This window comes from Cyrtonyx montezumae, unplaced genomic scaffold, assembly GCF_038088225.1.
Source record: "Cyrtonyx montezumae isolate F1298 unplaced genomic scaffold, pur_monq_1.0 scaffold_10, whole genome shotgun sequence".
Taxonomy (NCBI): Eukaryota; Metazoa; Chordata; class Aves; order Galliformes; family Odontophoridae; genus Cyrtonyx; species Cyrtonyx montezumae.
The window spans coordinates 50272410-50282715 of record NW_027071826.1 but is presented as its reverse complement, the minus strand read 5'-3'; the positions used below and the strand labels follow the sequence as shown (position 1 = coordinate 50282715).

The following is a 10306-nucleotide window of genomic DNA, read 5'->3' as shown; positions in this document are numbered from 1 at the left end:
TATAAAAACCACTGTTCGATAGCTACAGAGTATCCCTTGAGTTTTGCATTTCCATATAGAATAGTCCTTGGATTCTTCCACTGTATTAAGGGTCATACTGTTAGGAAAGTAGACTACAGCATTTTCCATGTAAATAACAAATGGTGTTTACATACATAGATGCACATAAGATCAACTGGCCTTATACACCGAGTAGATGTTATTCACATACATATATAGAAGCATAACTGCAGTTACAAGTAAGCCATGCCTTGTAATCAGATACAGTGCCACATATGGCAACATACTACATTTTACGAACATACCCTCTAGGTTAATTCCAGTTAAGCATTCTATACACTACTCCATCAGCCTCTGGACATAAAGAAACAGCAAACACATTCATTACTTCAGCTGAGCAGTAAGAAACCCTAAATAGCTTCTTGTTGATGTTTAAAGTCACACTTCTCCCTCATGAACATCTATATCCAGAGATTCTTAGAACAGTGGTTACAGCTTTGAATATACTTCATAGGTATTAATCTGAGTTAAATAATCCAAATAGTAGCATTACCATTTTAATACGTCATTGATTTAAGAAATCAATATCAAGCTAGAGTAAAATCTGATGCACTTATCTCCCTGACTCTCAGCTGTTTGCTACAATGGTTCTGTTAATGACTTTTAGGAGTACAGATTTCACTGTCTAGTATTGGACATGCTGAAAAATGTCAAGAGGCTCCAGCCATGAAATCTTTATTAAAGCTTCCTCCCAAGCAGCATCCCCTTCTGCTTATGGCTAATGTGAACAGCAAGTACCCATAAATTAAGGAGCAGCAACTGGCTGTACTGCTAGCCTTCAAGACTCTCACCACTTCTGGTCTATAAAAGATTTTCAACAAATTTCTCCGGTGCTGGAATCAACATGAATTGTTATCACTAGAAACAAAGATAATTCATCAGAACAGCCTTTTTAGTTTAAGGATTCTTTTCCTCCACCAGTTCTCTTACCAACTCATATACACATTTCATAAATATAGATAGATACATATATATACACACACACTTCATATGTGGTCTCCAGCACAGTTCATATTTTCCCTTCCTCTCTATCCCAACTAAAAATCAAAATTCCTATACTTTAGACATAATTCACCTGAACAATGAGAAGAAATAAGATCTCACTGTAAATTCCCTGGTCTAAAATAGCACTTCAAGAGTTTTAACAAATATTACCCTACGTAAGAATGTTAACATAATTCTCCCTTCAAGTTTCCCAGTGCTTCAGTCCCTAAAAATACAAGTTGCTATTAATCAAAATTCCGCGGAACTACTTTAATTAGAAGCATAAAGCAAATGCTGTAAACTCTCCTCAGACAATCCAGACTCTATTCCAGTATGTTCACACAGAAGGAAGTTCACCACTGAATAGGAAATGATTACGAGGATGCCTCTCAGTCTTCCTTCACACTTTCAGCAAGACTTAGAGGCTTACAATAAACTTCAAAAAACGGTGTTCAACTCAAGTTCCCCACATGAGGCTAATGACTAAGAAAGCAGTATCTAGAATTCTTTTCTTAGCCATACTTCCTCTTCCAGCAACTCAGGATGCTTTGGCAGTCTCAAAACAGACAAAATTGGTATGCCCTACATATTACGCTTCCTCTGCTTCCATCTCATTTACGACAGAGAGGTGGCGGCACAGGTCGAACAGGAAAGGAAAAATGAGGGAACTCTCCAAGCAGTGCCTGGCTCTCAAAGTGCTAGATTCCCCAGGCTTTTTATCTTACTGTTTCTCAGCAACTGGAAAACTGAACGTTCAGTTCTTCACACTCCTTTTTCCTCTCTATAGCAAAACTTGCTGCCAGCCATATTCAGAGCCTAACAGTTTCACCAGGAAGGAATTCAATTCTGGAGAGGAAACAGAGTTGAAGAAAAAAGCAGTGTGAAAATAAGCCTGGAGGAACAGCAGACTACAAAATGCTTCCCATAATATTGTGTATGGAGAGTGCCAGAATATACTCACACATACAAGCAGGCTTACAGTTCTGACGTTGCCTTAGGAAAGCACATTTCCATGAAGTAATTCTGACGTTCAAATAAAACCCACAGCATTTAAGGATTAAAACACAACAGAATGAACAAATGTTTTATTGGCATGTTCATTGTTGTAAACAGCAACTGGCATGAAAAAGTTTACCAAAATCTTTTGACTGTTATAAATTAGGTGGCTTTCCAAAAACTAAGGAGAATTGTTCTCTATTGATCTTTATGGACCGCACCAGAAAAACTGCTGTTCCTAGGCTTTGCAAGGAAATCACGTTGACTGCATCAGTCTCTGTACTACAACCTGAACTACCAAGTTTATAATGTTGAGTTGTTAAAGGCTGTCCAAATACTTAACTATAGCTACGGAAACAAATCCAGGAAAAAGTAAAATGGTTTTCAATGGGTGGAGGAGATGCGAAATTGAAATAGTCTCAAAAACAAAACGTACAAAAAAGTAGCTCAACAGAAAAAAGCTTGATCAACCAGGGCAAATACAACCCTAAAGTACCCAGCATTGTCAAACAAGATGAATACAAATTTAAATAGGCAACTACACTTTTGAATGTACACAACGGATGCTGATATGTGAAAAGAAATACCATGGAAAATAGCTGAACTGCAGTTCTGTTCAACGGACAGGGCAAATTTTATTTACACATTGGATGAAATACCACAGAGCTGTTCATCAGCTTCTGTAACCTGCTAAAAACCAGTTTACCTTAAAACAGCTCTGCAAAAAGAACCAACACCCGCTGGCTGCTTTAAACAGACCTCGGAGACCACCTGTTTCATGGGAGAATATTTTCAAACCTTACAACTGTAGCACTTCCATCACATCTTCAACCCTTTTCCGCTACTTTTTAGAACCAAGGTGTTAACATTTACTTCAGACTCCAATGAGGTAATGTGTGTATCAGTGAAACAAACAAAAAGAAAAAGGATTCTTTCATGGCCTTTGCACAGCTTTTATTATTAAGCTATGAGTATCCTGTTTGAGGCTAGTTTCACTAGCTACTATGTGCACACTGTCCTCAAATTTTCACTCATTGCCCTCCCCACCCACTTTTTAGTTCTAATCTTTTATTTGCACATCCCTTTTAGCTTTACAGTACATTTTGCTATAGTGCACAACGTGATTCCAAGTCAAACAGCGACCCAACGGGGCACTGTGCTGCTGATTGGTAGCACAGCCCAATCAGTGCTGGTGTCAGCGCTTTACACCTAATGAGCGTCCTGCCGTAATGGCACTACACAGTAGTAGTGAACCTTTCTTATTTTAAACAAAAAGAATTCCCCAGGGAAAATGCTATAGCAAGTATCAGTCTTGAGTCAAATCTTTATTTGGTGCTCCATCCAGATAAATTTTTAGTGCTTTCTCTTTACGAGGAGAGTAGGTTACCCGGTGTCCAGTTTTCTGGAGTCTGCTGCTTTCTTTTTTCATCAGTTCGTTTCTCTGTTCATCAGTTAATTCCATTAATTCTTCAGTTTTATCCCTAGAAAGAAAATACATGTTAAAAACCTATGTTAAATTTACTACAAAAGTAATGAGATTTCTTTATTCCTCCCCCATTGGAGCAGCTTAGGAAAACAAAACAACCCAAAACGAAACTAAACATAATATTCCACACAAATACTTTTCTTCTCCAGCAACTAACGTTTTTTTCTGAGTTTGCTTTTTATTCGGTGCTCTTACAGTAGATCCAATGGAAAGCAGCAAGGAACCTAGGCTATATTCCATCTGATCACTCCTACTCTTTGTGAACGACTTTGTTCTTTATTCCATCACAGCACTAACAGCTAGAATATGTCAAGCAAGCCACACTACTAGAAACTAGCAGATACTCTCCCAAGTAATTTTCTTCATCAAGGCCAGCACATTATTAACTAGTGCTCCTTAAAGTTAATATCGAGAAATACTGCAGAAGGAACAAGTTAACAGTCCACTCCACTTCCTAAGTCAAGCAGAAATTGCAATACTCAAACTTTCAGCCTTCAAATACTGTCTCTGAGCTACTGCTGCCAGATGATATTCTTCATGCTTAAAACTGTAATCCTAGCATTCTCTTGTCCAAACAACACACACTAATTTCACAAACTAATTCCTCTCCAAATTCTATGACAAGACTTCAAGACTCCACTAGGGATACAGATCTACTTTAAGAGATTAAATTCAGATACACTCTCAAAAATAGCAATTACTTTTGTATTTAGCAGTGACTTGAGACAGAGAAGTGAGTAAAAGGGAACAGTATTTTCTCAGAACAAGCAAACCCTAACAGTTAATATTCAGGTCTGTTTGAAGCTGAGAAGCCTGAATATTACAGTTCCGTGTTTTCAACCCTCTCACACAAGCATTTGTCCTTTAAGAAAACAAGATGTTTAGGCTTCTGTTGACTATATCACCTCTTAAATGTTTAACACAGTTTTTTTTTGCATTACTATTCTGTAACAAAATACATACCTATAAAATATTACCGCGCCATCATCACAAATGTACAGAGGCCAGACATTCAATGTAGATACTTTAGGATTCCAGTCCAAGTCTTGATGAATCTCTAGGATGGAAATGTCGCAAGGAAACGTTCCCCTGCCCTGAGAAGAAGGAATTGTGGATTAAAAAAAAAATACATAGTCTCACACACATACACCCTTCCCCAATAAAACATGAAAAAAAAGATCTTACCTTTGCAAACTCAATATTTTCTAAAGGTATTCCACTTAATTCACTCAGCTGTAAAGTAAAAAAACGAATGGATTTAATGCTATTCTACAACACTTATCTGCATCTACGTGAAGTCTACAGACCTGCCAAATCTAGAAGCTTACTAGCATACTCAAGTGATCATATGATCTGAAGTGTTAGTACAAAATTACAGTGACAAAGTACAGACTTAGAAAACTTTTGAAATTACTGAAGTGTAACGCCAGTGACACTTGATGTAAGTGTCACATCGCATTCCTCAATTCAGAGCAAGGCAACAAGACCACAGATACAGTTAAGAGAATCCATGATACAGTCACCAACCAAGAGGCCCACTGCCCCTTGCTCTATCACTGTGTAGCATTGAAAAGAGGGCTGGTCCCATCCACTCAACTCCTTCCTGTTAAGTATTCACTGAGCAATGTCACAGTGCACACAGAATCAGCAATGCCTTGCCCTTAACTCAGAGATGGGCTGCAGTCTTATTTCCATGGCAGTGCAGATATTAAATTTATTTTTAACCCTGGTTGCTTCTTGCCCCAAAATATGGAATTACGTTTCTAAGATTCTTGCTTCCATCAGCTCTTCTGGTATGTTAAATTAAACTGATAGGCTGGCTGTTAGTCTGCTCTTGATTTTCCAACTCTCATATCCTTAGCAAACTAGGTTAAGTAAATACTAACAAGCTCCAGCACATTTCTGAAATATATCAGCTGTACTCTCTGATAAAATTTGGCTGGAAGATCAGATGAACACATCTGTTACTACAGATGACAAGTTCAAATTTATCTTACTGGTGTGACCAAAAAGATTAGCAGCATTCCTTCTGACTTTCAAGTTGCTACCTGCAATGCATTTCTTAAGAAAGGAAAACAAGAAGAGCTGACTTCTTCAGACAGAAAAAAGATGAAAGCTGAATGATGCTCCTCTTTCCAGCCTGTACAAAACATCCTATTATTAATATTTAAACAAATAAAGATTTTTGCTTGCATCAACATACAAGGTGTCCTCCTTCCATGTCGCTATTTCTACATATAAATAACCATTTCTAAGAATCCTTTGATAAGCCAAATCTATAAAATAGTCTCAGAATAAAACACACTCCTACTCCAGACTTCTGCCACTATGGAACATGTATGCTTGTTGAATGGAAAATTCTTTTCTTAGGAGGAAATAAAAGTACTAAAGTCATGATACCCCTGTGCTTCCCAACAGAAGACATTAGAGTAAGGCATCCAGAAACCATGAGAAAATGTACATTTTACCTTCTCTTTTAATTCATCAACACTGCTGCTTTCTAGCACTACTTCCTGGAAAGAATCTAGTTTCATCTCTGATGGCCTCCATCGTCTCGATAAAACTGCAAGTTGTGACATGGATTTCATCTTCTCTATTCCTTAGAAAGAGAAAGAAATTTATTATATTAACATCACAAACTAGCTTATTTAAAATGAGGAGTTACCCATAGCAAAGGCATACTCAGATATTGAGGGCTGCATTACATATCCACACAGTCTGCCCACTAAATATTACACAACTCAATATGCTACAAGCAGTCTAACAAAGAAAAGAACAGAAAAAGGGGGACCAGAACTTAACTACAGTTTTGTTACCTCTTAATTTCACACAATTTCTCATAGACAGCATCTCCTACAAGCAATGCCACTTACTTCACGACATGTTCTGTCCATCACATCCAGCTTTGTCACACAAAGTATCTGGACACCCAATCAGAGGCTGACCTTCTGATCCCGCATTTGCACAACCTTCCTCTGCAACCTGATAATTATTCATGTGCTTTGCTTTTGTTCCCAAAGTAAAGCTTTCCACAATTCACTTGCAGCTTTCACATACTAACTACAGGCCTGTTACTGAAGCTTTACACCAACCACCTTAAAAATCCATACTGCCTTCAGATTTCATACATCAGGACCTTCTCTGGTAGACAGGGTAACACCATTAACATTACAATCAAATGAGTAAAATAATGTGGAAGAGCTGACGTTGATGGTTTTAAGAACTGGTCCACAATTTTGTAGTTTAGCCTACAGAACATGCAACTTCAACAGTCATGTCTACCATTGTGTGCCTGTGGTGCATTAAACCACCACTGTTCAAGCTTCTAAACACCTTCTAATTTTGTCTACAGCTACATTTCTGCTACCTTTCAACACTTAAGCTGTTATCCAAAATGAAGATACACTCAATTAAATCCTTCTTAGCTTGTCCAAAGCAATTATCTAAGCTTCCTTCAGAACCACAGAACAACTAATTTAAATACACACAACAGTGACAGAATGTAACTACCTATGCCAAGAAATGTATTGGTAAACTGCTGTAAGTGGCATTATATATTTGACTATGTGTTTAGCTGAAAAACAATGAAAGAAATGCTGACAGAACTTAAAACAGTTGCCTTTTTGCTTCTCCAAAAAAAATTCAAGTGTGAGCTGATACATATTTCCAGTCCATCTGCAGGACTGCTGAACCTTCATCATTCATTTCAATATCTCGTTTGTTTTTGACATAATTGATAAACCTAAAAATACCATGCTTCATCAGTTGTCCAAAAGAGCTCATGGTACTGAAATAACAGTTACGTTGAACTTCTTAAAGCAAGTATGCTTGTGAAAAAGGTTCTCAGCAAATGCAATCTGCATTCCTCAACTAATCACAATGAGAAATACCAGAAAAGAAACAGCATGACCTATCTTCTTTCCTTAATTACACTTTATAATGTGCTTCAGTATTACTTATCCTAGAAAAAACAAAAAAGGGAGGGAATTGCATTTCCTACTACTCTCTAAATAAAATCTCTAGCATGACCTTCACTTTCTCTCTGTATTGTTGTTACCATCAAGTATTTCTAGGAAGACCTCCCAGTTGCTTGAAATATTGATATCTTCTTCATAGATATGATAATCCAGAAACACAGTCCCTGGGTTCTTCCATGTTTTCTTCCGTAGACGAAACCTGTAAATAAAAGAAAAAGGTTTTCTTTAACTGTGTTGGTGTAAAGAAATAGTATGTTGGTTTTCTCTTTTGGCAGAACTGAAATGCAACTCATTTATATGAGGGTAGGTAAGGTTTAGCAGCAGTAATTTTAACATTGTGAGATAATCCTGACAGCATGCTATCACCACTGCTTGGCAGTGCAGCATCAAAGACAACAAGCCTGCATGTACTTGTTCAGTGCAAGAAACACGTCAAGATTTAGAGCAAGAAAACCTGTGCAGCATGAACTGAACACTGCCAGAAGCTTCCAAAAGTTATCCCTGCTTTTTTTCCTTGGAGAAGATAGCATGGAAGAAGTGGAAAGGAAGAAGACTGGTATCTGGTTTATATTCTTGGTTCTACTGCATCAATACAGACATACAATAAAAAGATGAGCTTTACTCAGGCAAGTAAATACTGGCATGAACAACTAAAATGGAATGAAATACACGTATAAAACCATGATGGTTTTGTTTCTATACACAGAAGTCATCAGATTTCATGATATGTCCAAGAGGTACTAGACAAAATACTTGTGTTAGACAAAAACCACGTGTGGCAGACAAAAATCCCTCAGCCAAGTCACAGTGAGATAAGGAGAAATTACCTGGTCTAGATCTAGGGTTTTTACTCCTTCTCTCTACAGGAAAGGTTTTCATTTTATTATGCTGTTTGTTCTTGTGTGTGAACAAGTTTACTTAACGTTTTTGTGAAGAACATCATTCATATAGAGGTTAAAACTTCTTTCATCTAAACCCGTAGTCATATTGCACACACACTCTGAGGTAGATCCTGTTCTATCTATCATTTTACATAAGAAAATCAAAATGGTTAAGCTAATGCTTTTATTCACAATTAGATTTCAGCATCCCAGTAACTTATTTCTGCTCCTAATATTCTTCCTCCCATAAAAGATACACACTTTAAAGTAACATCAAGTCATTTAACTTCAGCCCTGATTGCAATCTCTTTACCTGTCAATTGTTAAGTCCAGGCCACACTGCTCTCGAAGCTGAGGAAGCAACTCCTCTTTGGACTGTCGGACGGTCATTCCCTTAGCAAAAACTGCATCCAAAAGAAACTTGCATGGCTGTGAACATAAATAGAAAGCTATTAAAGAAATTACCTGAACAGAAAAAAGTAATTTACTTTCTGATCACATCTTTGAGACCAGTCCCACCCAACAAGCAAAGTAATCACTGCAGTGCTTTTCTGTAAACAAGACTGATTAAAACCTGCACTGAACTGCACTGCAGTCACCCTTTGACTCAAAAACTACTGAATGCATGCCTCTGCAGAAGTAGCACCTGGTCCCCAGGTTACTAAGTGCTGCCATTATATTAACATTTCAAACAAATTGGAAAGAGCTACTGAAGGAGCTTTTAAGATGGATAAGCCACATGATGATCAATACGCCACTCTCTTGGCTTTACTGGTCAGATAGGCCAGAACACAATCATGGAAACTCTTTTTGGCCTAATCTTATCATCTGCTTAATTAGTTCAGTTTCAGTACCATATGGTCTTCCTTTATTAGCATCAATATATTTTGCAGTTTGGTCCAAACCATAAAATCAGAAACTAAGTTGCATATGACATTAACTTTTAAAGACTGCCATCTGTATAATGAGATCACTTATCACACCTCAAAAGAGGTTACAAGCAAGTGAGCTGCGTTACTATAACAGTGGTATACTTGTTGGCACCTTCTTTCAACACTGCCCTATGCAGAAGGGACAAGGAGCCAGCTAGCAACACCTGTGCTGCATAATCCCAGCAAGTTTTATTTGCTTCCTATACCTAGAAACTGTCCTGCCTTGTTGCTGTTTTCATCTGGAAAGAATACCACTCAACTCCATATATTTAAGGAAAACAAAGTGATTTTCATCCATCCTCTTAATTACGCTGCAGAAATAAAGACATCTGAAAGGCATGTTGCAGATCACATTCCAGCAGCATATTGAGGCACATGTACAGAAATAGCCTGAAATCCCCTTTCTTAATCAAAGGGAAACTACAGAAAAGTGCAGAGAAGAGAGGGTATTATTTTAGCAAGATTTCAGAGAAAAATCCAAGTGCCGAAGCACTGACTAATAACGTAATGAATCACTGTGAATCAATCTGGACTGCATCAGCACCTTACCTCTGGTTCATTTACCAAAAGCTGATAGACTTTGACTCTGTATTCGCCCTTCTTAAGGGCTCTTCCAAGTCTAATCGTTATCTGTACAGAAAAAGAAGTGTCCATTAGAGCTGGTACAACAATCAAGATGGCATTCTGTAACAACACCAAGATTAATGCAGTGATTTAAATGGGCAACTAGCAAGAAGTTGCAAGTTATTATCATAAACTTGGCTATATTGTACCAATGCATATTTTTAATTTTTCAAAATAACTTCTGAATAACCTTGTTGTCATCAGAAAATGAGGAAAGAGTCTCATTGAGCCGAACACTCTCAAACTCTTGATTGCTGGCATAGACTCTAAAGACTTTAAAGTGAGAGGATGGAACTCCAACAAAAGGCTCCAATTGCTGCTTGAAGGCTGACAGTGTAATTCTTTTATCAACGTGCACCATCAACC

At 37.6% G+C, this 10306-nt stretch overlaps 1 protein-coding gene across 3 annotated transcripts in view; it reads right to left on the bottom strand.

Moving 5' to 3' along the window:
* Positions 1 to 3344: 3344 nt before the first annotated feature.
* Positions 3345 to 10306, bottom strand: part of USP47 (ubiquitin specific peptidase 47) — a 45424-nt gene continuing 38462 nt past the window's right edge. For all 3 annotated transcript variants that reach the window (XM_065755343.1, XM_065755342.1, XM_065755344.1), the window contains 8 exons: positions 10131 to 10306; positions 9866 to 9946; positions 8698 to 8813; positions 7584 to 7702; positions 5995 to 6125; positions 4712 to 4759; positions 4490 to 4620; positions 3345 to 3521 (listed from right to left, as the gene is read on the bottom strand). In XM_065755343.1, coding sequence (XP_065611415.1) covers positions 3347 to 3521; positions 4490 to 4620; positions 4712 to 4759; positions 5995 to 6125; positions 7584 to 7702; positions 8698 to 8813; positions 9866 to 9946; positions 10131 to 10306 — 977 coding nt within the window. In that variant the 3' untranslated portion in view covers positions 3345 to 3346. The remainder of the gene's footprint in view (positions 3522 to 4489; positions 4621 to 4711; positions 4760 to 5994; positions 6126 to 7583; positions 7703 to 8697; positions 8814 to 9865; positions 9947 to 10130) is intronic.